Source organism: Numenius arquata, chromosome 3 (genome assembly GCF_964106895.1).
Source record: "Numenius arquata chromosome 3, bNumArq3.hap1.1, whole genome shotgun sequence".
NCBI lineage: Eukaryota > Metazoa > Chordata > Aves > Charadriiformes > Scolopacidae > Numenius > Numenius arquata.
The window spans coordinates 17,719,128-17,746,544 of NC_133578.1; the positions used below are offsets into that span (position 1 = coordinate 17,719,128).

Genomic DNA, 27,417 nt, shown 5'->3' on the forward strand with positions numbered 1-27,417 from the left:
GGTGGACCTCCCGGAAGCAACTGTGCCTCCTCTCCCCTCCTGCCCCCCAGGTTTGACCCATTTCCTTCATGCTGCATCTCCCTGGTGAAGACCTCCAGGTCTCATTTCCAGCCAGAGGGACCAGAGGGGCACATTCCCCCATCAGCATTTGAATGTCCCCATCTGGCAGCATGGGCACAGGGTCCCAGGCGAGGCCAGGAGGCGGTGGGTGGTGGGAGCTCCAGAGGAAAGCCAGACCCTCACCCCAAGGCCAGGTCCCCCCGGCAGCCTGAGGCTGAAGCAGCCGAGCAGCCAAGTCCCTGGGAAACCGAGATGGCAGCACCTTCCCCGGCGGGTGTCTAATTTCCCCAAATCTGGTCGGCCGCAAGCCACGATGTCAGCTCGCACTTCCGTTGGCTGATGAATGGCAGGGGCCTCCCAGGGCCGGGAATTCCCCTGGGACCTCCATCTCCCCACGGAGGGGAATCATTCTTGTATCCCCCCAGGGGGAACTTTGGCAAAGCCTGCAAGCTGCAGTTTCAGGCTTCCCAGGCCTCCCCATCTGGTGCCTCCAGGCCACATCCCCAGCCAGGCTGTTCCTGTCACCTCTGCAAGTGACTCATCCCCCAAAACGAGCCACTGTCCCACTGCCAAGGAGCTGCTGTCCCAGGGAAAAGTTCTCTGGTCCCCTGAACAACAGGGCCATTTCCAAGCTGCCAAACGCCCTGGGGACGCTCCCACACTCCAGTCACTGCATCTCATGAGACAGGGCTCAAACGCCAGTGGGTTGCAGGGAAGGAACAGCAACAGCACATGAGGAAACAGCCTCAAGCCCCATGGGCTGAGCTATGGGGGGCAGGTGGCCCCATTACAACCAGCACGTGGCATCAGAGGGGGTTGTGCCCAGCCCGAGCATCCCCAGCCCTAGAGCATCCCTTGGTATCCAGCCTACTAAAATGTTTTGGGGGGGCTGCCATCTTTTTGATGGGTTTCCCAGTTGACTGGCTGCTCCATTGCACTGGTGCAGCCCAAGCTGTGCTGTACTACCAGGAGGCTGCTCATCGGGGTTCATCGCTCAAGCTGGTCACACAAACCCCGTCCACACAAAACCACCGCAACTGCACAGTTGGGGTTAGTCAGAAGGGAGGCATGCTGCGCTAGAGGAGCAGAGACAGGCTGCATGCAAAGGGCTGGCACCTCCCAGCCTTTTCCACCTCCTGCCCTGGAAACAGTGAGGGAGAAGTGGCACAGCATGAGAGGGTCTGCCCCGAGCCCCCTCTTGGTCTTCAGTCCCTCCTGCCTCCCCCCAGCTCGCCTTTTACTGCAGCCTCGCTGCCTTTCTTGCCATGCCAGTAGGAAAGATGGGGAGGTGCAGGACCAGGATGGGCTGAAAGGATACAGTCTTTTGGACCCTGCCTCTCTCCTTATCCCGCCTCGGGATCCTGTCAGAGAAACACCCCAGCAAGTGGAAGGTGGGCAAAAGCTGACAGGAGGGTGATGAGAGTGGGAGGATGATGGCAGCGGGATGACGATGGCAGCATGGAGTGGTGGGATGTGGAGGAGAGAGGAGGAGGAAGAAGAGAAGAAGTGATTAACATGGCGGTGGGTGTCTGGAGCCGGGAGCTGTCTGACCCTTGGCGAATTTCTGGCTTGCTGAGAGCCACCCACCGAGCCCCTCCGCCTCCCGGAGCCGCAGCACTTACGGGAATTGGAGTAAGGGGTTTGTGGCGAGACGGGGAAGGCTGGGGTAGGGGGAGAAATCTCACCGCCGCTGGAGGGTGGGCTGCTGGGGGAGGCACCCTCCATTTCTTCGAATGCTTCCTTGTAGCTGTGGAGGTGGGGCTGGGGGAGAGCAGGAGAAAGGGTTAGTCCCTACAACGGGTGCAAACCTCCAGGTCACCACAAAAAGTATCACTAACCCTCAACCCTTCAGGATGCCATGGATGCTAGAAGTCCCATACTCCCCTCCAAGCCTTCTCCCTCCCTGGAGGTGGCTGCACCACGCCAGCCCCCTCAGCACCCCACCAAGCCCCAGCACACCTCTTTGGGCCTCCCTCCAGGGTTGGCTGCGATGGTGCTGACCACCTCGGGTGAGAGGACAGTGGGGCTGCGGGGCGAGCTGGGCTCCGGCGAGCTTTTCTCATAGTGGCTGTCACTGGGGGTCCGCTTGCGGGCAGGGACGGCATTCTCCTCTGGGGGCTTCTCCCGGGGCTGCACCCCTGCAGAGCAAGCACAGGGTGGGAGATGAGTGAGGAGGTGCTGGCTGAGATTGGCATCAGCAGGAGACGCTCTGGGGCTAGTCTGAGAGGTCTTGCCAGGGCCGTATGCTGCAGAGGGGGCTCTGCCTGGCAGAGATGGCAGCTTCAGCACTCACCTGCATCTAACTCCCAGACCAGCACAGTTAGTTTTGAGCTGGAGCAGTTAAACCCTACAGCACTGGTCCTGGGTCAAGCAAAAAAGGAAGGCAGGATTGTGGCTAGTGGCTGGATCACTGCATTAGCTCTCCCAAGCACCTCGAGTCTTGCACTCAGGGACAGCATCCCCTGGCAGTGGGTGCAAAGGGCATAAGCATCCTGCAAGCCCCCCAGTCAGCCCCTGCCCCAAGGAGCTGGGAGGACCAGGACCTCCCAACAGCATCACAGTGGGAAAGAGCCAAATCCCCCAGCACCAGGGCAGCCACATTTGGCTGCATCCCTGTTCCCACAGCTGGATGCAGCTTCAACCACAGCAGAGGAAAAAGCCGGTTTTGTGAGTCTAAAGGCAGAGGGAGCACAGTGGTGGGAGGAAGGACCCCAGCCAGAGGGGTGGTGCAGGGAACCCCAACAAACCACCGCTGATCTCCTACCCCCAGCACGATGTTTTACTAACAGGGAAGATTGTCATCTCTGCACCGTCTCCCCCCAGGCACCTCTCCCACATCCACACCACAAGCCACCAGTGCCTGCAGCCCAGGGCAGCACCAAGGGACTCCAGGACCCCGGGAAGAAGAAGGGAGCAAGCAAGTCACCATGGGAGAATGGGTGTCACCAGTCTGTCATGGTCTGGGCAGATCCCACTGGTGATCCCACTGGGCTGGGAGAAAGCCCAGGAACAGGGACAAAGTCAGCACAGGGCAGGGGGGCTTAGGGTACTGGGCTGAGGGGTGTGACCTCTCCCAGCACCCAGCAGGGCCCAAACATACCCTCTGCTCCATCTCATCCAACAAAGACATTAATTAGTGCTCAGGGATGATGCTGCCGGGTTCAGTGCAGGAGAACTGCACAGAGCATCACGAGTGCAGCTCAGAGCCCCAGGGACTCCCACTCCTCCCCAGGATCCACACAGCAGTGGGGTGACCCCTGCTCTCAGCCCCACTAGCGGAGGTGACAGCACCGTCCCCTCCACCTTTCCCGCAGAGCTGGGGAGTGCTCACGCTCCCCTTGGCCCAGCACATTGGGAGAAAAAAAGAGAAAAAGGAAAAGGAAAAAAAAAGAGAGAGGCCAGCATCACGCTCCAGGAAATGCACTTTTCAAACACCAACTCCTTTCCCACGGGCTGGCGGAGGAAAACCAGGCATCAGCTGCTTCCCCTCACTCCCCGGGGCTCCATGTGGGACCCACGCCTCACGCCCGCTGACCTCCCCTCTTCACTGCTCCAGCACCCACACCGGAGCTTTCCTGACCCCGGAGAAAGGGCTAGGAGCAGGGAAAGGGCTGGGAGCGCGGGAGGGAGGGAGGGAGGTGGCCTGGGTGCATTTCTAAATAATCAGTCCAGTGAATGGCAACAACAATAAAATCGCAGCTCGGGGGAGAGGCGGCCGGGCTGCGAGGCGGGGGACGTGAGCCAACGGGGCCGGCTCCAGCCGCGGAGGCGGCCTGGAAAATTCCACTAAGAGCAGCTTTGAAACACAACTCCCCGATCCCTTCTGCAGGTGCTCGCCGGCGCGGGGGGACGGCCATTAAAAAGGCTCATGGTGGGGACAGGGGGACAGAGAGGGTCTCTGAGAAGCGGCCCTGCAGGCACAGTGGCCATGGATAGCTTCTTATAGGGTCACCCTATACCTTTTTCCCTGCTTTAAGGGAACAAAGCCCTGAGTTGTGAGCATAGGGAGAAACAAAATGGGGGAGAAAAAATAAAGCAAACCCTTATATTTTACTTTCGCCCCTCCACTTTGTGCACTGTGGGGTGTCCTGCACGCTGCAGGAACATCAGCAGGAGCATCCCTTGCCCATCCCAAAGTGAGCTGCAGCGACCGAGCACTGTGGAGAGGCAGGGATTGGGCTCCTCGAGTTGCGCACGCCTGCCTTGCTTTGCATTTTTTGTTTGGGAAGCACAAATAGCAGTTTGCCAGAGCCCGGCTGTCAGTGCACATCACACATCTACAGCATGGGACCCCCAGCTCCATCCCAGGGTTGCATGTCACCTGGACGCAGGGTGCTGGACCTGGCCCATTGGGACACCCAGGAGCTCATCGGGCTTTGGCTGCTCCACTCCTCAGACATGGAAAGCAGCCGGGGCTGCGGGGAGGGGAGGGAGGAGAGGGGAAAAAAGGGACTCATTGTTTGGGAGCTGAGAGTGGGAAACTTCACGGGCCGCCCGGAGCAAAGCCTGGAGGAAACCCAGGCTCTGAGCACGGCTCCCTCGACCCCCAGGTGATTTATGAGCTGGAAACTATGCTTGAAAAACAAACTCTCCTTTTGCCCGCTCACTGTGCCCCTTCAGCAGAGGTACAGCCTCCCTTAGCCATGGCCCCGCCACCAGCGCCCCAAGGACGCCCTGACTGGCAGGAGGAATTGAGGTTCACAGTTGAATCACAGTTGAAAGGGGTAACAGCAGCCTGCACCCCACTCCCCACTCTTGGCCCCCCGTCACCTCTGGCACTGCCACCCCTTCTGCTGCCTATTGAACTTCCTAACCTGACAGCAATCTTTTCCCTGCAAAGTCCTGCCCTTGGACTAAACACAGCTCTAGGGCTGGGGAAGGGCAGAAGCACAACAGCCGGGGGAGAAGGAAACAAAGGGGATTTAAATCCAGGTGGTTTTGCGGCTTGGGAGCCGCGTTTCTGGGCCAAATCAGGAGGCAGCTGCTTTTTGGGCATGAGATGCTGGAGCTCCTGCCAGGCAAGAGCCAGGTGAAGCCCCGGCAGTGGAGAGGAGAGGGCAAAGCAGCATCCCATGGGCCTCAGGATGCAACAACCAGCAACTAAAGCCAGATGGGGATACGCAATGCCCAGGGAAAACAGAGATGCAAACTCACTCACTCGCTGCACGAAGAACAGCTGCAGACATTGCCCTGTACTGCTCTCTGCCAGAGCCCAGCTCCTCCCGTCCCACCAGGCACAGATACATCTACTGCTCCTCTGCTCTTGGGGCACTTCATTGATATGGAAGTCCATGTTTCACCCCAAAACGTGCACAGCCATGATCCCTCACTCGCCTACCCCCTTGCTGCAGGCAGACCCATGGGGGAAACCCCTGGACTGAGGCAGGTAAGACCCTGCCGGGCCAGGAACTGGCTGAACTTGGGGTCTGTAAAGCTGCACTCCAGCCCTTGCCTCCCCGAGGGGTGAGCCATGGCCAGGGCAAAGCTCAGAGGGGCTGGAGCAAGGGTCCAGATCCGGCCCAGCAATGAAACCCCACCAGAGAGCCGTGCCTGGCTTGGGTAAGATGCAAAACTGAGCATGGGCAGGTCAGTCTGCATCCAGGGCCAGGGGCTCCCCCATCACTGGAGGAGGTCAAGGGGATCCCAGGGCACCCTGCTGAGAAAGGAGATGAAGCCTGCATGGGGAAGGTCTCCCGAGCCTCCCTCCATACCACATCCATGCAACACACTGTTAGGTCCTGGGTTCTCACACACATGGAGCACTCAGCATGCAAGGATAGGGGAGAAAGGAGGGATTAGGGGGAAGAATGGAGGAGAGAGAAGAAGGAAAAAGGAAGGAAGGATGAGAGAGGAGAGGGAAGGAGAAGGATGGATGGGGAAGGTTGGAGGGCAAGGAAAGAGGGAAGTGGAATGAACAAACCGGAGAAGGACCGTTGCTGGTTCAGAGGAGGACGGGGGACTTTGGTGCTCTTGTTGAGTTCCCTGAGCTTGGCGTTGTACTCTGCCAGCGTACCAGGACAGGGGGTGCAAGGAGGGTGGGAGGTCACAGGGGACAGACGCAGTTCCCCACAGGGAGAGGAAGAGCAGAGAGGACAAATGTCACGAGATACAATAGGGAGACAGAGAGAGAAAACAAGAGAAAATATTAGTTGGGCTCCAGCAGATGAGCCCGGGGTCACCTGGGGTCCAAGGGAGCTCAGACCCTGCTTGGAGCTGCTTTCCCATCACCCTAATTGCCTGGCTCCAGGCACCGCTTAAACCCACATGGGAAATAAATGGTGGCTTTCAGCCACACATGGCCTTGTGCAACACCACAAACGCCCATCACCACTCCCTTGGGGGAGTGCAGGTCCCCTCCATCATGGGATGCTCAGGGCTGGGACAAAAAGGGATGACCCCAGATGCTTCACTGGGAGATGAGGGGGACTTGAAGGATGGCAGGACTGGCTCCTCTCTGCAGGGAGGAGCTGGGGACACCAGCGCTGCCCCATCCCATCTCTTCCCCACCACCACCAGCGGGAAGTGGGAATGGGAATGGGAGCACTCCCCCACCAGGCACAGAGGAGGTGTGAGATGCTCTTCGTTGCTGCACTGGGACACGCAGGCAATTTATAGCAGCAGGGAATGTAAACAAACCCATCCGTGCCCCACCGTCCTCATCGGCCATTCCCTCCCAATGCTGGCTTTGGGACACTTCGTTCCCACCAGAGGTCAGGCTGCCCACCCACACTGTCCCTACCTCGGCACAGACGGCCAGGCTCCAGCAGGGACAGGTGGCCGCGGGCTGGGCACTTTCCCTGGGACACCTCTCCTCCCTGGGAAACCCAGTGGCTGCAGGGGGATGAGAGTGACCCCAGCCCAGCCTTGAGGACCTGACCCCAGGGTTATGGGGGATGGATTTTTTGGTAGACACCATCAGATATCCATTTCCCACGCAGCAAATACCGTTCTTCCTCTCCTGAGGACTCTCCTCTTTTCCACCCCATTTTTTCTCCTCCGTAGCTGGAGGGAGATCTACTCCTTATCAGTCCAGACATACAGTGCAGTTTGGGCATCCATGTGTCCTTGGGTTTATTTAAACCCTCCGCACAAGCCCTGGGTCCCTCTGTGGATCTGGCCTGGATCACTGAGATCAGGTTCAGATGGATGCAAACTGCCCTCAACGCCTCTGCCACCCAGTCCTGTCCCCCTCCCCGCTGCTGGCACCCCTCCTGCCCCCTGCTCTGGTGTCCTGGTGACTCAGCCCCCACGCCTGGGAGGTTGGTGCTGTTGGATTTTTCCAGCCAAGCCTTTTCCCCTTCCCTCTAATGCCGGGCGAGTTTCTGGACTGAGCGCAGAGCTGAAAGGGACGGAGCTGCCAAGCCCCAGCATCACGAGCTGGCCCCCAGCCTGGCCACAGCCCCAAACCCTTCCCAAGTGTCGCTCTGCAATTCAACAACTGCAGCCCAAGCAGCAGTGAGGAAGGGCACAGGGACGTGGCATCTCCTTCCTGCGGGGGCTGGGACCCTCTGCGCCCCCAAAGCCCCCGAGCTGGAGCCACGGGAGAGCAGGAAGTCGGAGGATGCAGTTTCCCCTCTGCGGCACAGAGCAAATGACTTCATTCAGCCACGGCACCAATGCTCGGCGCTGCACCCAGCCAAGCGTTGCACCGAACCCCTCTGGCAGGGCTGGGAAATGCCTTCCCAGCCCCTGACCACCTCCCCAAGGCCAGGTCAAGCTTCAAACCACAAGAAGCCAAGACAGCTGGGCCACCTGGGCAGCAAGGCTGCTGCCAGCCTGCGTGGCCCCCCTGCTGCTCCAGCAGCACCCTGGCTGCCTGGGGAGGAGATCTGAGCACCAAGCCCAGCACGCTACAGGGAAAGCGGGGGCTGAAATCAAGGAGGAATCCAGCTACGTTAAAGACAAGGCATGTGCTCTGCTGGGACCTTACACCAGAGCACGCTCCAGGCAGGGAGAGCTTCATGTCCAAGGCGGGGTCCAGGCAGGAAACCCTCAGCTAGAGCTGAAAACATCTTCCCAAATTCAGCCATATTCTCCCCGAAAGACAGAAATCCCCCCAGGACCCAGTGAGTGGCCCTGCCACAGGGAACAGACCAGCCCCATACCCCAAAGGGGTGAGGATAGGGGGGCCCGACCCCCTTGGCCACCCTTTCTCCCCACCTCTGGGAGATGCTGCTGCAGATGGCAAGCTGCAAGATCTCAGCGGAGATCTTGGCGAAGGAGAGGGGCACAGGGGCACAGGCTGACCCTCTGCCCAGCGTGCCCCACGGTGGGTGGCTCAATCCTGAGCCTGGATCCGGCACAGACGAGGATTTGCCGCATCTCCCATCCCCGGCTCCACCATGCATGCCACCCCCGCAGGCTCCGGCTTCTTGGAACATGCAGTTCTCCCCGTCCCCCCAAGGAATCAAAGTGTCCTACCTGCCACCCTGTGGGCCACCAGGCCCTCCAGATTCAAGGGCTCTTCTGCCGACCTCGACAGGTCTTCATAGCTCTCCGGTCCCTTGGGGGGCATCTGGGTTTGTGGTGGGACGGTGGGGGAAGGAGGGGAGGACACAAGGAGCTGCTGAGACCCAACAGGGCTGTAGGAGGTGCTGAGAGGGAGGATGCCCATCGGTGTTCCAGCTGGGGCATGGCTGTAGCTCCTTGGCTCCGGCACTGGTGCCGGCTGATAGCTGTAGGGTGAATAGGTTTCCCGGTACTCATGCACCCCATAGTCCAGCTCCCTGGGAGAATAGGCTTTGCCCCCAGGCTCGGAGACGACAGGGCTCACGGAGGTACCAAAGGACCCTGGCTGGGCCACTTGTGGAGCTGGCCGGGCATAGAGACCGGCGATGGGCTGAGCTGAGAGGGAGGAGTGCAGGGGTTCTGCTGGCTTGTCCTGGCGGGAGGTGGTGGGCACGCTCTGTGACTTGTGGATGGCGGGTGCAAGGTCCAGCATGAGGACGTCAAGCGCTTCTATGGACTGCTCGATCTCCTGGCGGGAGGGCGCCCGGGGGAATTCGGGCATGCTGTGGCTGTGTAGGGGCACCGGCTGCAGTGGGCTGGGCTGAGGGCTGCAGCTGGAGACGCTGGGGCTGTGGCTCTCCATGCCACCATCCTGTAGCCGGGAAGGCGGCCGGCTCCCTCCTTGTTGCTGCCAGGAATTCAAGCCCCTCTGCACAGCCTCCCGGCTGCTGGTGCTGCGAGCTGGGGCCTGGGGCAGCACCGGGGTCGTGTCGTACTTGGCCGTGTCCACCGTCGGGAAGGACCGGGAGCGGTAGGCGCTGGGGGGGTCATAGCCATACAGGTAAGGCTGGGAGCCGGGCAGCGGCTGGGGCTGGAGCCAGCCCGGGGCATGGGAGCCCGGTGGGCGCTGTGGGTAGCCAGCCAGGTGATCCTGAGCAGATGCCGAGGGCCGCAGGGAAGGCAGCGGGTCGCGGAGGTGGTGGCCCATCATGGTGTTCTGGTTGTTGTATGGGTAGCCGCCGTTGGAGAGTGGCTCACCATCGTACAGGCCCTCCTTCAGCAGCTTCTCGGCCCCGTTGCAGCTTGAGGGGCCATTGGGCAGGGAGGAGAGGCTGCCCACCCGGGGCGCCTCCTGGTAGCCGGCCTCGCTGGCGGTGGTGGTGCCGTCCAAGGAGGAGAGCGTGCCCAGGCTGCCCACGCTGTGCCCGTCCTGGTTGGGCAGTTCATCATCCAAGATATCCGTCTCCCGCTCGGCCACCAGCGCCGCAGCGTTCCCGTTGACGTGCACCTGAGCCGGCACCACGTGGCGGCCTGGCATGGCAGGCAGGCGCGCCGGCACGGGGCCGGGCACGTGATTGTGCATGGGTGGCGCGCTCTCCAAGCCGAAGCCCACCAGCAGACGATCCAGCTCCCGCTTCTCCTCGGGGCTCAGCACCGCCTGGCCGCCGGGCACCCCGGGCACCCCCGGCTCATCGGTCCGGTCGGTCTTGGTGGAGGCGGTGGAGTTGCCCGAGTCGCTGCTCACGGAGAGCGTGTGCTCGACGTGGTTGGGCGCTGCCGAGAGCGGGAGGCGGGCGGCGTTGACGGCGCCGGTGCTGCCGTGGAGGGAGTCTTTCTTCTTCACTTTAGCGTAGAGGCTCCCGTCCAGGGGCCCTTGAGTGTGCCCAACCTCTGCAAGGGGAGAAACGAACACGAGACCCCAGATCAATTGCTGGCTCTCTGCACAGAGCTAATGGGTCCCATTAGCCGGTGGTTTCGATCTCTTCCGTGCCGCCGGAATGCTTAACGACCAGCATCGCCGTCTCCTCGGCACCCTCCGCAATCCCATGGGCGCCACCATGCAGAGACACCGGAGCCAGACACCCCCCCCAGCCCCATGCACCCATGGCCCCTGACTCTACACGCCGTCGTGCCCTGCCCTGCAAGCATCGCTTGCTCCGCTGGATCCACCAAAATCCCCCCCAGCTCCAGGCATCATTCCTGGCAATTCCCTTCCATGGCTGGTGAGGGCCAGGGCTGCCCACACAGTCGGCCGATGCTTCAGTGCCACCCCACTGCTCTGTAGGGCTCAGCCAGACCCAAAGGGCCACATGGCACCAAGGAGGCGAACAGGGAGGGTGGGGGTGATGCACCATGGGCCATAGGAGGACGTGGGGGCGGTCAGGATCTGGCCTCGGAGCTCTGCATGTCTCCAGCTGGATTGATGTAATCAGCCCACGGGTGAAGGACAGATGAACCACAGACCCACTTTCCCCCTCTCCACCCACTCTCCTCCCAGATGATGCACGGATCCAGCCAGCTGCCCATCCTTGACATTTTCTTCCCTGGCTACAGACAGGCTCCCACCCTTTCTCCCCTTCCCCTTCCCTCTCTCATCCCGGGTGGATCTGCCCCAGACCTTTCCTCGCAGTCAGACGCTGCCCCAAAGCTTGTGCACAGGCAGCGCCTTTGCCCAATGCCGAACACGCAGCATCTCCTCCCTGGGGAGGAACCGAGCACCCCAACCCCATGATTCAAGGCCAGTGCAAGCAGCCAGCTCCGCTCTGCAGCCCCAAAAGGCTGGGGGGCAGCTGGGGTACAGCAGCATCACCACCAGCAACCTTGCATCCCAGCTCCCTGCCCCCCCGCCCCCAGCTCCCACCACCCCCACCACCACAACCAGCGGCACCCTTTGAAACTTTCCAAACAGGGCAGCCAAATTTTGGGGGCACAGGGAGACCCCGGCCACCAAGACAGCAATGGGGATGGCCCTCAAGCCGTGTCCCCCTCACTGGATTGTGCGAGGCACTGGCCAGGCTGCAGACTCCTGTTTTTCCAGCTCCCCACTGAGGTTTCCTGGAAGGGCCCGCGAGCAGCGTTAAACACTTTCTTTTGGAGGAAAAAATGACTCTTCTCTGGCGGGGGGCCAGGCGGCTGACTCAGGGACGGAAGACGGCCCTAACGCGATAGTGTGAAATCAGAGCGCTCCTATCTGCGAGCAAAACACTTCCGAAAGCCAGCCCCGAGCCGGGGACAGCTTAACCAGTCCCATGCCACACAGCCTGTGCCCCAGGAGCTCCCGTGCCACTGATCCCCCTCGCCATAAAGCAGAGGGGGGCAATAACCCCCAGCACATGTCCTACCAAATCAGGGCCCCCTCCTCAACACTGATTTTCCACTCCCAAATCCCTGCCGGCAGCATCCCAAGGAGTCAGCGGAGCCCCAAAGCCCCCCCCTTGGCTTCAAGATGCCCCAGAACCATGCAGCGAGGTTCTCTCCGGGCACTCAGTGCAAGAAAGAATGAGGATGGGGTCCACGATTTCTCCTGGAGACTCAGAGCTCCTTCATCCAGACGGCGTAGCCAGGAACCAGCAGCATTTGACTCCACAACACCTCCCATATGGGGAAAAAGGGGGAGAGAGGGAGGGAATCCCTTCCCATGGAGGAAGAAAGGAAAAAGCAGCGTGTCCAGGGGCAGCATCAACACGGAGAGGCTGAGACATTGCCTGGAGCCAGGCTGTCGCCCAGCCCTTCTGTCTGATGGCAGCGATGGGCGCTGGCCAGTCCCGGGAAACAGGGCAAGAGCCATTGTGGGGGCTGGGATAAATAGGGCAGGGGAATAGAAAGGAAAAGGGAATAAATAAATATAAATGAAAGCACGTGGCGCCAAGGGAGAAAATAGCTGGGCAAGGCTTTAATTAGACTGTGGGCTGAGCACAGTTCATGGCAGAGCCAGAGAGCGCTGAGTGCCCCATCCCACCTTCCCAGGACCCTCCGGCCAGGCAGGGACATGAGGGGTTTGGTGGCCCTCACCCCAAGAGTGGTACCAGGGTACCAAGCAAGGAAGGGGCCATGACACCTCCACCATCAGCCAGGCCCTTGTCCCACAGCTGCTCTGCCCCATACCTGACTGCCCACCCGGTCTGTGTTTTCTGGGCTCAGATGCCAAGAGCCAAATTCTGCTATTCCCTGCCACTCCCAGGACCCCTCCCGGGCCATGGTATTGCTCATATGGTTGCCCATCACTTGTGACCTGAAAGGTTGAATAAAATCTCCAAAAAAAGAGCAAGGAAAGATGGGACAGGCTGCCTTAGCCGAAGCAGCCATCCCCAGAGCAGCAGGCTCCCAAGTTCCCATTTGCACAGTGTTTGCAGCTCCCAGCAAGGTCAGATTTCGTCCCTGAAGGTCAGAGCAGCTCCAGCCTGGCAGGCTGTGCCAACCCAGCGTGGGTTGGGTTTGCCCAGGGCTCAGCCCCAGACGCAGCTCTGCTCCGGCTCTATCTGCTCCGGCTGTATCGAGGCAGCTGGGGGAAGCGCTGAGCCCGGCTTGGTCCTACGCCTGCTGCCAGCCAGGGCAACACTCTGCCCTCTCCCTCCCCAGCACCCTGCAGCTCAGCCCAGGAGAAAAGCTGGTCCAGGGCATGCGTGGCAATGGGATGGAGGGTCAGCTCACATCCCCACATCCCAGCCACCCGCCCATGCCCACCACACAGCATCATGCACCGGCACAAATCCTCGTCGGGGCTCTGCACCAGTGTAGAGGATAAGGCTGGGGCACCAGTGTCTCCCCTGGTCCTGCCCCCAGCAGCAACCCACCTGCTGCCTCCGCTCCCCACCAGCCAGAGCTCTTGCCCCAAGACATCGCCAGAGCATCAGCCAGCAAGGAAGATCCCAGGGTCCAGGGTCAGCCTGAGGGATACAGGCTGAGTCCCATGAGGAAGAGATCAGCCCCCTCCAGCTCTGTTTTCATCCTGTGCCCAGATATGATGGCAAGAAGTAACCTCAGCCCCTGAGCCATGGGTATCCATGGCCATGAATTTCCCACCCACTCCCAGCCCTTTCCCCCATCCCATCCGGCTCAAAGAAAAGCAAAGTCAGGACTTACCAAAGGGGACGGGGAAGAAAAGATCCCAGGCGAAGAGAAGGAGCGGATGGCAAAATCCCTTTCCTTCGCTCCTTCCAGCACCAGAGCCTTCCAGGGGCACCTGGCGTGGTGGCAGCTCGAGCGGTGTCCGCAGCCGGCTCCGTGTGTCCGTCCAGGACAGGAGCCGACAGCCCGGGGCTGGCTTTGGTTGGCGTTTGTCCCTTTGGCTTTGCTTTCCCTCTCGCCGAAGGAGCTATTCCCTCCCCATTGCCGTGTCCCGTGGGGCCACCGAGAGGGACACCCTGACAGCAGCGGGGTGCCAGAGGGGCTCAGATGGATACGGGGTACCCCCAGGACACGGGGTGCCGGAGGGGAGGATGGAGCAGAGGAAGGCGGCGGAGGCAGGAGATGGGTTGGAGGCGAGGAGGTGCGGTTGTGCTCCCCTCCGCCCCGGACCACACAGGGATGAGCGGGAGGGGAAGGGGAGAGGCGGCGGGGGAAGGCGGCTGGGGGCCGCCCAAGGCTAAGCCCCAGCCAGGGTTAACCCCAGCGAGGTGCGAGGAGGGTGAGAGCCAGGGATGGAGGACGGCAGGACAGACAGCTCCTAGCTATGAATATTAACTACTTCCTCCACAGGCAGGGCTTCCCAGCATTAACTATTTCCTAGGCAAAACGGACAGACAGCTGGACAGCCTGTTCCCCTACCCCCACCCCACACTGGATGCTGAGCATCACCCGGCTGGATGACACCCCCCCCCAGTTGGAGACCCCCCAGCCCTGCCTGGCTGCTGTGTACACAAGCATCACACCTGTCCCCAAAAAACAGTGACACATGTGGGGCGGGCATGTCCCTTCAGGCCACATATGATGCTGTAACCCAGCTGGGACTGCAAACCCAAATGTCTTGCTGGAGACTTGAGTTTCTCCATCTTAAATAAATACACAGCTGAAGAGGAGTGGAAACCCGCCATGGCTAAGCCACCGACCGCGCTCTCTGACAAACCCAATCTGTTTTCACAACCCCCTTTCTCTGCCCCGCCAGTGCCGCAGCACAACATGGACATGCCAGTGCTGGTTTTGGGATGGCACATGCTGCACTGTCCCATGGCAAGAGACACAGCACAGATCCTGTCCATCCCGGAGCCCCCTGTGACCACGCTGCTCCATCCCAGGCAAAGTCCATACTGGGATGGTGCTGACAATTCACTGGTCCAGGTGATGGCGAGCCCACCCCATGTCCAGACCCCTCCTTGAACCCATGCTCAAGCCTCCACTCCTCGACTGATCCAACATACTCAGCAATTCCCCACTCTAATCCCCCAAATCGTGCGTTTCCCACACCCCCGTGGATGATGGCAGGGGATGAGAGCAGCGTTTCCAGCCGGCCCCCTGACTCACAGCCCCATTTGCTCCCAAATAGTGGCACACGCCTAGTCAACATCCTCCCAAAACCTCAGAGTTTTGCTTGCTTCTCTGCCTTTTCATTTTTTGCCCCAGTTGTGCAGCTGCAGGCAGGCTGCAGGAGGGCAGGTCGAGGGCTACCTGCTCCTGCCTGGCTGCCCAGGGACAGCCCTGTCCATACGCATACACGGTCCAGCAGGTTTTGACTTCAAGGATCGTTTAAAAGGGGAAGAGGCTGAGCTTCCACCAGCCTGGCCCTCTCTCCCTGCATCCCAGCCATGCCTGGTTCCCAGTCCCAGAGGGACCGAACCCCATCACCCTCCCGTACAACAACCCCAAATACCAGGTCAGAGGACAGACCCTGCCCTGCGAGCAGTCACACGCTAGCCGAAATGTCTAGCCAAGCCCGTGGATACTCCAGCATTTCTCCCACAGGGAATAACCAGAAGCAAGGGGGAGACACTCCCCGTGGATTCCCATCCAGCCCAGCCGGATCCCTGCTGCCCCCAAAACACCCGCTCCGCCGAGCCCTTACCTTGCGGTGGCCGGAGCAGAGAGGGGCGGAGAGGGGCGGGATGGGGAGGGGGAAGCGGATTCCTTGGGCTTTAGTCAGCTGGCGAAGGCGAGAGGAGAGCCAGCGGCTCCCCTCCCCGCCAAGCCCGGCCAGGGGACAGATCCAGCCGCGGGGGGAGAGCAGGAGCCCGCCGGCAGCTCCGGCGATGGCTTTAACAGCTCCGGCCTGGCCCATTTGGCTCTCCGCCTCCGCACTGCCTGGCTCACTCTCCTCTGCATGCCCTGGCTGGGCAGCCTCAGCCCCAGATACGTGGGGCAGGATTCTGCCCCACTAGGGTAGGTGTTTCCCCACGAGATGCCCACCCTCCTGGGGGACCCTGAATGCTAGGTGACAAACAGCTGACAGCGACCCCATCTAGTGGCATGCTGCCCCATGGAAAGGTGCAGGACCGGCATTCAGCTCAGTTTGGGGGGCTCTGGGACCCCCCGACTTTTGCCATGCTGGGGCTCAGGCTCTACCATGACCTCCCATCCCTGGAGAGGTGAGATGCTCATCCTGCTCCCCACCCCGGCCAGCCCTGCCCTGTGCATGAGGCTGAGCTGCAGGGGAGCCCCGCGCCAGAACCATGACTCAGGTGGGGATTTAGCAAGTCTCCCGCAGATGTTGGATTTGGCCAGGCCCCGGCCATCCCCCTTCCAGCCCCGGCAAAAAGTAGGGGTGGGCAGGACCGGCCTGAGGTGGGGACAGGGAAGGTACAGTGGTAGAAGTAAGGGAGGGGGACCGGACATTGGGTGCAGCAGGACCAGCCGGAAGAAGGGACAGCCGGTACAGGGAGCTGCTGGGTCAGGGGAAGGGCATACACAGCCCTTTTGCATTATCTTGCACCACACCAGGATGGCAGAGCCCTGTGTTCCCCCACTACAGTAACATATGCAGACCCTGGGGACAAGCCCTCCACCAGCTCTGTGCCAGCCCCAGCACCCTGTTCTCCATCAGTGTTGATTTTCTCAGCAAAAACAAACCAGGCCATAGATGCTTCCCGTCCAGCTTTGCCCACCTGCCTCTGCGATAACCCAAAAATTTCTCTGTGGCAATCCTCCAACCAGCTGCAAACCTAGCAGTGCCACATCCAGCTGCAGGTCTCCTCCTGCCTCCCTGGAGCCAGCCTGGCCCCCAAGGAGAGGCATCACAGTGCTGGCAAGGCAACCTTCATCCACCCAGGATAGGGGACATCTGAACCCCCAAATCAACCAGGGGAAGAAGCACCCCATCACCACCATTCAGCCTCCAAACACTCTCTCAGCCAACTGATGGCTATGGGGACCGCAGTGGGAACCCAACACGCAGCCGGCACTGACCCCAAAGCCCCTTCGAGAATGAGGAACGATGGCAGGCAAAGCCGTGAGCCGCTTGGGGACACCACTCACCTCCCCTGTGCCACACAGGGATGGATGATGGGCAGCAGGATGGGTCCGCAGAGGTATCCCAGCGCACCCTGCTCTCACTAAGGACCACGGGGCAGACCGACTCCAGTGGGCAGCAGGAACCCTGCCTGGGTAAGGCAGGAGCGTGAGCTCACCGACGGGGCCAGCCTGTGCTGTGGGGCGGTTTGCAGAGCAGTCCCCGGCTGCTGGACCCAGCTGGGTCCCCTGGGCCAGAGAGCAAGATGTGGGCGTTCAGATCCCCCCTCTCATGCCCCCGCCCTGGGCAAGCTTCGTCAGCTGTCGACCCTGCTGCGACTCAGTTTCCCCTTCCCCAAGTCCCCGCAGATAAGCACAGCGGAGACGAAGGTAACATTAGGATAGGCACCACCCCCAAACATTCACCTGCCCCCTCCAGCTTTGGAGTCGCACAGGGTCACCCCCACCCTGTCAGACACCCCCCTGGCCCATATGGGTGTCCCACACTGAGCCAAAGCCGCTGGAGAAAGGGCATCTACCCCCACCAAGAGCAGCTGCGGCTGACAAGAGACGCGGCGCAGGGGGGACCCACCGTTTGGCAGGCGATCCCGATCCCGTCGGCCCGGGCTGCGGCACCGGTCTGCGGGGTGCCTTCGCCAAGCAGCGGGGACGGGCAGTGGCAGGGACGAGGAGCAGCGGCTGATCCCACCCCGGCGCAGGTCCCGTGCCAGCCTCACCCTCCTCCACCCCCGGACGCTGCTCGCTCGCGCCTGGTGGTGCCAAAAATGTGGCGTGCAATTCCCTGACCAAATAAGGCGAGAACAACCATAAACAGGGACCCCCCTTGCACAGCCGGGCACCGGGGTCCCCATCCCAGCCCAGGACAGGCTGGAGAAGAGGAAGAGTGACGACAGAGAGGGAGGAAGATGGAATCTCCCTGAGCCCACACTGGCTCTCCTCGCTGCTGCTCAAGGTGCCCCATGGGGTGGCCGGGGGGAGATCCCCCATAGATGGGCTGTCTAGCAGCTGCCTGTGCTGGCACAGGTCAGAGGGCAGCCTCCTGCCTGCAGCTTCGTCCCAGCTCATCCCCAAGCGTGTGCATTGTTTGCAAATCCAAGGTGCCCTTGTTTCCCATCGCCACCCTCCCTGCGAGGAAGACAGCCTGGCCAGAGCACGGAGGGACCTCCACAGCCCCAACAGCCACTGAAACCCCCAGGAGGGATCAAAGAGGAGCCCTGGGGTACCTCTGCAGCCCTGCGAGGGGGTGGGAGGACTGTGGCTCTGCCCCAGGGGCCAGAGGGGAACACACAGGCACTGAGGCATTCGGGTCTCTGAAGGCAGGAGGGGGCTGCCAGCCAGTCCTGCCAGCTCGGGGCAGGGGCAGAGCCGTGGTCTGAGCTCACGGTGGGGACAAGCATTCCCTCCCCTCAGAGCCAGACCCACAGCCCCCAGCTCCCCCCGCAGCATAGCTGAGTCCGCGTGTCACGAGTTGCCTGTTTACTGCCCCGTGCCAAGGCAGGTGCCCATGCCAGCTCTGTGCAGCTACCCCAGCTCTGGCCCCACGTCCCCCACCGCAGGCAGGGACCCCTTCACCCACTCTGAGCACCCAGCATCTCCACCCTCCCCAGCGAGCCCGGACACCCACAGCTCCCACTCAGAGTAGCCAGTGACCTTCAGGGACACCAGGAACCCCAGCTGTCCCTGCTACAGGGACGCCTGTCCAGACCAAGCCAGGAAAGCTCAGGCATCTGCTCAGCCACAGGTGGCTTCGCTGCTGGGACGGGGGCCCACCACCCTCTGACATACAAGTCCTGCCTGTTCCTGCCAGGCAGGCAAAGGCAGATGACGCAGCACATCCAGGAAGGTTCTCAAGGGGCTGTTCCCAGCTCCAAGCCATGGTGAAGACCCTCCAGGGCCAGTGAGGTCTTCCAATCCCCCAGGGGAAACTGAGGCACAGCTATATTCTGCCACTCTTGTGCCACGAGCAAGGAGCTGGGAGACCTAATGGTCCCCCCATTAGGTTCTGTTCCTGAAAGACTTGGGGTGTGGGTATCCCAAAGCTCTGGGGCATGAACCAGGGCTGGACCCTGCTTGTGCAAACAGGGCTTTGAGAGCAAAAGTGCCAAAGAAGAGCCTGAGCTCTCTGGCATTGCAGCAGGAGGGAAAGTCCACAAGATCTTCCTCTCTCATCCCGTGGTCACACTCCTCCAGAAGCTGCTGCCTGCCCACAGCTCTGCTGCCCACTGGTGTCCTCCTCCCCAGGGTGATGGGAATTCCCACAGAGACACTTTGGCCACCGATCGCCCTGTGAGCCCTAACCTTTCTCCATGTGCTTGCCAGGCAGGGGTGGCTCAGCCCAGGCACCCTCTGTACTGTCCTCACGCTGGATGTTGAAGTTCTCATAGGAATCCCACCGGATGAGCGGGTCGGATGTGTTGTAGTCCACGGAGACACTGGGGCCATTCTCCAGGTGCTCCATGCCTGGGAAGAAGTGGGACAGTCAGTCAGGGTGACAATGGAGCCAGCACAGGTGGGATGGAGGGAGGAGATGGAAAGAAGGTGCAGGCAAGAGAAAAAGGGCAGGAGACGTAGGACAAGGCAGGAGAGTCACATAGACATGGGGGCACCAAGAAGGATGGATAAGCATGGGAGGTACATCAAGATGCTCAAATAAGGTGTACAAGGCTGGCTGGGGCTTTTGGGATTGCCTAGAGACAGGCAGATGGACTGACAGAGAGTGTAGACTTTGGTTGGAGGGTCCTCCATTCCCAAGCACCTCCCTCACCTCTCCTGGGCCAGCAAGTGCTGCAGAAAGTCACCTCCTGGAGAAAAGAACGAGGGCAATAGGGCACCCATGGGTGCTCCTAGGTCAGCATCACTGCCTGGACCCCTCATCCCACCCTGGTGACAAAGGGACTGCAAACAGGGCAGGGGGAAGTCACAAGGGAGGCAGCAGGGGATAAAGCTGAGGAGCAGGAAAGGAGCCAGCACCCAGCTCCAAATCCCCACAGTGGCGAGCCAGCCGTACCTTGGATCTTCTCGGGACCGTAGGAGAACACGAACTCCACCTTCCCATACTCGGGGAAACGGTCATCTGGCAGGGAGAGAGCAGAGCAAAGGGACCATCTCTATCCATCTCTCCAACAGCACCTGGGTGCCCACCCCAAACATGCCCGGAGCACAGGCCACCCACCCCGGCCAGTGCAAGAAGGAAGCTGGTAAGGGATATCCCGGCATGGGGCAGCACGTCTCAGCTCCCATGGGTGTGCTAGGCTCCCAGGGGTGCCCTGCTTCATCAGGGGTGGATTTGGGGTGGGTCCCCAACATCCCAGCAATGGGAGCAGCATCAGAGGGATGGGAGAAGGAGGGAGTTTGGGTGGGGAGGTGCTGAGACAGTTACCTCTGAAGGCCTCATCCAGGTCCTCCTTGCCAAAGACAACGTCGAGGTCATGCACAGCACATGTGTGGAACTGCACGCGGAAAATCACGTCGCGGGTTGGGCTGCGAAACTTCTTGTGGTAACACTTCAGCTGCGGAGGGGAGTGGGAACTGACCATCAGGATGAGCCCCCAGGGCTGGGCAAGGGGGAAGTGGGGGGGGTCCCAAGGCACGAGGACCACCGATCCCCCAGCTGCTCCCTGCACAGAGGGCTGAGCCAAGGCTCCTTACCAAGATATCGCCCTTGAGGAGCAAGCCAGGCTCAATGGTGATGCAGATGCCCGTCTGGCTGTCTCCTTGCACGTTACTGCAGAGAGGGACAGCAGGAGGACATGAGCTGTGGTGCAGAGCCTCCCCAGAGGTCCCAGCACTGCCTCCACCAGCCCCTTCCACCCAAACCCAGCCAGGAAAGGTGCAAAGCACAGAGCTGGCCCTCCAGGTGACAGAGAAGGGTCCCTTCCCCCACCCCGAAGGGCACCCATTCCCAGGGGAGGCAGACAGGAGGGGGAAACTGAAGCACAGCTCAATGAGGATGCTAAAAATCCTGAGTGGGAAGGTTTGACTGGGGCCTGAGCGCTGGGGCTGGGCTATCGCACTGCCCATCCTGCTCCTCTGGGTCAAGCGGAGCACGGTGCACAGAGGGAGACCTCTCAGGGAAGGCCCTCCTCCCTGCCTCAGTTTCCCTGCCAGAGGCCCTCCCCTGGGAAGCCGGGGGGCTGCCTCCGGGCGGTGGCGTCAGCAGTGGGAGATGAGGGAAGAAGGGAGTTGGATTTCACAGGGAAGATAAACCTGGAGTTTATTACCAGCATCCCATAAACAGTCTATTAAAAGCTGAAAGGCAAGGCTGGGATGGCAGTAAATCTCGGCTAACGGGGACGCCTGGCTGCGGGGAGGGGAGATTCTGGTTCAGGGGGGTGAGCTGGGAATACTTCTGAGGGGAGGGGCTCTGCTCCCTCCAGGGGAGGCAGGAGCCGGGGGTCCCAGGCTCGGATGTGGCCCCGGCAGAGCATCAGGGCAGCTGGAGAAATCAGCTCCTGCTTTGCCTTTGCCAGCTCCTGCTCTGGGAGCAGCGTCAGAAAAATAGTGTCAGGGTAAATCGTGGGGAGGTTAAAATGGGGGGAAACTCTTTTCTGGGGAGAGGAAGAGGGCTTTTAGGATGACTCTGGACAGGAAGAGCAGCTCCTTGGGCAGGGAGAGGAGAAATGCCTCCATCCCTCAGGGGGGGCGAGGTGTCCCCATCCCTGTCCCACTCCCTCTGGGGACACCCAGCCCCAGGCTCTGCACAGCCCCGGGCTCCCTCTGCTGATACACAGAGACACTACAGCCCCCCCAGCAGAGGGGCCCATTATGGCCCAATATAGCCGGTTTCCGCCTCCAAGGAAAAGGAATTCCCTTTTTTTGGTTCCCTGGACCACAAACAGACTAAGCACAGGGCACCAGGACTGCCAGGGATGTGACCCTGACCCTCTCCATCTCCCCCCGCAACTTGCCAAGCCCCCCATGCTGGGGAGGAGGGAAACCCCCAGCCCCACGGTGAGGAGATAGTTACTAGATTCCCGAGGTGTAGACGGGCTGCATGGCCTGGTAGATTTTCAGGAAGGGCCGACAACCTGGAAGACATCAAGGCGGGGAGAGAAGGCGCGCTGCTGTTAGCCGGCAGGGCGGAGGGGCCGGGGCAGGGATTACTCACAGGGGAGAAATCCAAACAGGGAGGGAGCCAAGGCAAACAGCCGCTCCCCGCCCCAGACAGCCCGCACTGGCCATGGGCAACATCTGGGATGGGCAGAAAGGGATGCTCCAGATGGGCTGGGAAAGGGGAAAAGCCGCTATAGCCTAGTGTGGGTCCTATAGGACCTGGGGCAAAGCACTGGTCTGGGGATGAAGGTGGGGTGATGGTCTCTGAGTGAGGGACTCCTTCTGTGTACCAGCATCAGACTGGTATTGCATCCCAAACCCCAACCCCAATCTCCAGTTAGTGCCCAGCACATGGCAGGGGGCACCCCCCAGGGGCATCTCTGCAGGAAAAGGGTAGAATCCTGCTGGTAAGAGTAAACAGTCCCTGAGAGTGAAAGGGAAATTCAAATTGCCAAGGAAATTGTGGAAAATATCACCCATGGAGAGCAAGCCCACCAGACAGTGTGGGGTGGTGGTGTGTGCGTGGGGGCTGGACTGGGGGGAAGCGTGGGGGCACCTACCGCCTTTTGACTCAAAGTTGGGGATGCCGTGCATGATGACATGGTGGAGGAAGAGGGGCTTGTTGTTCATCTTGATGCTACCAGACAGGAGCCCGCTGAAGTAATGGATGTACCTAGAGGGGGGACAGGCAGGTCAGGGGCAGAACCCACAGTGGAGCACCCCCGGTGGCCTCTCCGTACCCAACCACCCTGGCCACAGGGGCAAAACACACACCGGGACCCACCTTTTCTGGGATGGCTGCCCCACTGGCACTATCTTGTCCTCATAGAAGCGCTTCATGGCAAACCTATCCAGAGCCTGGTCAGCGCTGTGGGGACAAAGGGATAGATGAGGTTGAAGGAAAGCAAAGGCACCAGCACCCCAGTACTGCCAGGATGGAGGTCAGCAGTGGCGTCCAGGGCCACCCCGGGACCGTGTGTCCTTCTCACCTGGCCGAGATGTTGCTGTAGTGCATGTAGGCAGCCACCACCACCCCCAGCCGGCCGCGGTTCCCCTGCGGACACACAGCAAAAGGGGTGTCATGGGGCCGATGGTGCCTGCGAGCATCCAGGCACAGCCGTCTCGCACATGGGCAGGCACACACCAGTCCCTATACACATGCACCGACCCACATGCACACCCCAGCCCTTACAGACGCACACCGACCTACACACACATGCTGACACCTACGCACAGCCCAGGCCACAAACCACCATGTTCCCTGTGTGTCTCAGTCTCTGAGACTGCCCACTCCTGTCTGAACCACCCCCCCCAGCCTTGGCTGCCCATGACTGTGCGTCCCAGGGACAGGGTCTGGCCAACCTTGTTGTGAAGCACCACCACGTTGTGTGTCGTTGCGTTGAGCCACGTATCCATGGCTTTGCAAATGCTGCAGATCTTCTCCAGCGCCGGGGTGTGCAGGTCAGGCCACCCAAAATCCAGCACCTGGAGGAGGACACACAGCCAGGGGTCACATCCACACCGGGCTCTGTCCCCTCCACAGTCCCCAGCCTGCCAGCGTGCAAAGCCCAGGGCACGTACCCAGGGAGGGCACCACCACCTTGCCCTGATATACCCCTCCTAGCCTCTCCCCCAGCCCTGCACCTCATTGCCTAGACCCCCGCTCTAGAGGGCCACTGGAATCCCAGATCTCAGCCCCGCTCTGGGTCCCTCAGCTAAGCTGCCCAGGGCTCCCCCATGTTCACGGGGATGGGGATTATGCCTTAGGAAGGTCTCCAAGAGGCCCCAACAGCCAGGTTTGGGCTGCGTACAGGGGGAATGGCGAGGGGCAGTTAAGCTAAGACCCCACAAACTCATTGGGAAATCCCAGTGCTTTTCCCCCTCTGCTCCTCCACCAGCTGGGTGGGATAGAAAGGGTGGCTGTTCCTCCCTCAAACAGCTTGCAGTGGGGGGCTGGTCCTGCAGACAGCCCTGCCCCAAGCCCCTCTGCTCCCCACAGCTGTGACCCACCTTGGGGTGAAGTTTGCTGATGTCGTGTCTCCGCTCAGAGAGGTTGAAAAGCTTCAGGGAAGAGGAAAGACAGAGTGAGGGGACACCATCCTCCCTCGCTGCCACCCCCCACCTTTTCCTTCACCTCAAAGCCTTCCCCAAATACCCCCATGGGAGGCTTCCCCAAACACATTAACCCAAGAAACACCTTGCCACGGGGCAACTCAATGGCCAAAAACTCCCAAGGGCTCTAAAAGTGACTGGAAAGCTTCAAGGAAAGAAAAAAATCAATCTGCCTTGGTGCAAAGACCCCTCTCACCTGAGTCAAGAGCAGCCGAAGACAAGGATACACGACCCATCCCCTTCAGCACCCCAACCCCAGGACCTGAGCACCCCAGCCTGGAGGGGACCCAGCTGTGTCCCTCACCACGTAGTTTTCCCCATGCTTGGACTTCAGCATGTGGGCCACCTCGCGGAGATTGCTGCAGAAGCTCTGCTCCTCAGCCGTGCTGGGGTAGGAGACAGCGATGATCCGCTCCGTGATGTACACCAGGTCCAGCTCGCAGCTGCTCTCCGTGGCTGCGGTCAGGCTCATGCTCCTGGGCAAGGGAGGGGACCACCATCAGGACATGGTGTGGGGAAGGGATGCAGTGACCCTTCCCCACCCTGCATGGCCCCTGGGGTTAAGCGAGACAGGCTGGGACACGTAGGGATGCAGCAGTAAGGCTGCCCACAGCCTCTCCCCTGCTCCCAGCCCTGTTGGGGTCTCTTAGGAACCCCAAGCTGGGGATGGTGGGTGATAACCCCTGTGTATTCTCCATGTGGAGCACCTCCCAGCTGTAGCACATCTGGAAAAGCAAAGTGTTGGCAGGGCGGGGGAAGGTTCAGGCAGGGCAAAGATGGTCACCAGAAGGGGAGACTGAGGCATCTACCTGGACGTTTTGCGGCGTGACTGCCCGCTCCTGGGGGATTTTGTGGCATCCTAAAGAACCAGAGAGGAAAAGGGAGTTACTGCCATGACCCATAGCCAGTACAGGGGTCCTGCTAGAGCCAGGTGTGTTGATGCTTCCAGAGCATCCCACCCCCACCATGCTGTGCTGTAACACCCCCAAAATAATGCTCTCTCCAAATCCCACCCACTGAGCATCCTGGTGGCACCAAACACCCCAACACCACTATCGTCCCCCCACCACAGCCACGAGCAAAGCCCAGCTCTCGCAACCCCAGCACAGCTGGGACCAGCCACCATGAGTGCATCGCACAGGCTCCCAGAGGACCTTTGAGGAGGACACTGTGGGGACAGTCTCAGGCATGTCACCAGACCCTCCGGTCTCAGCATACACCAGGCGGGACAGAGGGCTTTGGCACTGCCTGGGGCAGGGACAGGTTTGCTGCCCAAGTGGCGGCGAGGAGCCAGCCAGGCACGACAGTTTGCTTTGGCCCTGGCTCCGCAAAGCCGAATGCCGGGAGGAAATGTTTGAGCTCTCGGAGCAGGAAACTTCTATTTATGCATGTTCTCCGGCCTCAAGAATTTCATCTGCAGCCGGTTTGCTCGGTGACTTCGTGACCTCAGCCGAAAAACAAAGCAGGGTTTCCAAAAAAAACCACTAAGGAAAAACACACTCACACCTCATTAGTTTTAGTATCTCCAGCTAACAAGCAGGAGTCATTTAAAGACTCATCTCGCACAGGCAGCACATCCCGAGCCCCCGGAAGGATCCAGAAACAAGAGATGCACCCTGCAGCCAGCTCCTGGGATGCCCCTTCTGTCCTCGGAGCTGCGGGACCTGCTGCCACCCTCCTCGCGGCTGCGGCATCCCACAGCCAGCACACCAGAGCAACAGGATGAGGTGGGAGAGGTTTCCCTGGCGCCCTTCACCCACCATCTCCCACCCAATGCAGCCCCGGGGCTGCTCCTGTGAGCAGCCGGCGTCACCCTCCATCGGTCTCGTGTCCCCCTTTCAAGGTCAGGCTGCCTGGTGGAGCGGAGCCGGGCTCGGCAGCCTGGGGATGACAGTCTCCCCTCCAAGCTCAAGCCACTCCAGGAGGCAGCAGCCCCATCAGAGCACCCAGGGGCGCATGGGCATCAGTGACAATCCCCCGCCTCTCCCCTCCAGGTTGTCCCAAATCTCCTGCTCACCCCAGAAATCTCCCAGCATTGCTGAGGGCAGAGGAGGAGTTAAAACACAGCAAAAAGGGAGGTAAAACCTTCCCTGGGCAGAGCCAGGTTGCGTGGAGCAAGCCTGAACCTGAAAACATGGGCTTGTCTCTGTGTCACCCACCAGTGACCGGGAGGGGATCCCCACCACAGGCTCTGCTCTTCCCCAAACCTTCATAGTGGGAGACACCTGGGGTCCCACACCCACCAGCCAGAGGAGCCCCAACAGCTGCTGTCACCCCAGCCAACTGCAGCAGCCTCCCAAACCGCAGCCTTGCCCAACGGAGGAGCCAACAAGGAGCAATTGGGGCTCACTCCCCTCTCCCGACCGAGGAAACTGAGGCACGGGAGGGCGAGCGAGGTGGGGACACCAGAGCCCCTCTCCTTCTCCATACCTTGGCCGCAGCGAGACCCTTGCTAATCCACTTCCAGGGCATGGTGGCTCCTCTCCTGGCACCCTCCCAGCCCAGGGGAGCGGGTGCCCGTGGCCAGGGCCCTCCAGTGTCCCCCACCTTGGCAGGAGCCCCCAGCTCTGCCCCGCTCCCCCTCCCGATCTAACCGCAGCCGCGCTGCTGTCTCTGCCGCCAGCCCCTGCATGAGGAAGAGTCAGCCCACAATCAGCTGATAAGAGCAAGCGCTCGTGTTATTAAACACTCCTGCCCACCGCTGGGCTAGGAGACCCTGCAAAGGTCCCCTCTGGATCAGAGACCCCATCGAAGCCAGTATGTCCCAGTCCAGCTCAGCACAGGGCAGGCTGGTCCCACTCATGCTGGGTTGAAGACCCCCCTGCCAGCCCCATCGAGCATCTGCTTCCCAGTCCCAGGTTTGCTCAGCATGTCCCCAGGCTCAGGCAGCATCCAAAACCCACAGGTCCATTCTGCCTGGAAAGGGTGATCTGAGGCACAAGAAAGGAGGCAGAAATACTAGAAACTTCTCCAAAAGAGAGCAAAGCAGGCAAAGGGAACTCCTGACTGCCCTGCTGGAATTTTCCAGCTGTGGATGCTCTTTCTCTAGTTTGCAGACGGATTAGAGACACACCCTGGACAATCAAAGGGATGGGGCAAAGCTGGCTCCCAGGTGAGGAAGGCTTTTACCCTCTTCCTCATGGGAACCGCTCTGCCTCCATCCCTCGAGTCCCAGCCCAGGCGCACAGGGAGGCCAGCGAGCTGGCTGCGGGCTGGGGGAAGCCGTCCACGTTGATTTTGGCTGGGTATTTGTCTACACTGTCTTAGCAATTTCATGTCCACAGATTAAATAAAATATCCCCGGCTCCAGGACAGGAAAGCCGGCTTTGTGGCAAAAGCCCTGCCCCCGCCTCCACTGGTCTCTGCCACTGCCACCAAGCCTGGGCATCTCACTTGGCCTTTGGCATGGCCATCATCACCTTGGCTGGCAGGGAGGGAAGGCCGGGAGGTCCCAGAGATGCTGGGGGACCACCAGGGCATCCCAGGTTGAGGGATTTTGTCTGCAGGGTGGATCTTGCAGCAATGGGACAGGCATAAGCGACCCCCTGGAAGGCCTCTGCGGCTGGT

The 27,417-nt window shown here is 60.7% G+C and overlaps 1 protein-coding gene across 3 annotated transcripts in view; it reads right to left on the reverse strand.

The window, feature by feature from the left end:
- The window catches only part of TNS1 (tensin 1), a 67,173-nt gene that overhangs the window by 17,435 nt on the left and 22,321 nt on the right, over nt 1-27,417 (reverse strand). For 2 of the 3 annotated variants that reach the window (XM_074145268.1, XM_074145269.1), the window contains 15 exons: nt 24,660-24,709; nt 24,155-24,326; nt 23,749-23,799; nt 23,101-23,223; nt 22,728-22,792; nt 22,523-22,606; nt 22,299-22,411; nt 21,653-21,713; nt 20,335-20,410; nt 20,066-20,195; nt 19,694-19,759; nt 18,985-19,146; nt 8,482-10,179; nt 2,020-2,198; nt 1,746-1,821 (listed from right to left, as the gene is read on the reverse strand). In XM_074145268.1, the coding sequence (XP_074001369.1) occupies nt 1,746-1,821; nt 2,020-2,198; nt 8,482-10,179; nt 18,985-19,146; nt 19,694-19,759; nt 20,066-20,195; nt 20,335-20,410; nt 21,653-21,713; nt 22,299-22,411; nt 22,523-22,606; nt 22,728-22,792; nt 23,101-23,223; nt 23,749-23,799; nt 24,155-24,326; nt 24,660-24,709 (3,106 nt within the window). The remainder of the gene's footprint in view (nt 1-1,745; nt 1,822-2,019; nt 2,199-8,481; nt 10,180-18,984; nt 19,147-19,693; nt 19,760-20,065; nt 20,196-20,334; nt 20,411-21,652; nt 21,714-22,298; nt 22,412-22,522; nt 22,607-22,727; nt 22,793-23,100; nt 23,224-23,748; nt 23,800-24,154; nt 24,327-24,659; nt 24,710-27,417) is intronic. The other variant, XM_074145270.1, reaches the window with a different exon arrangement.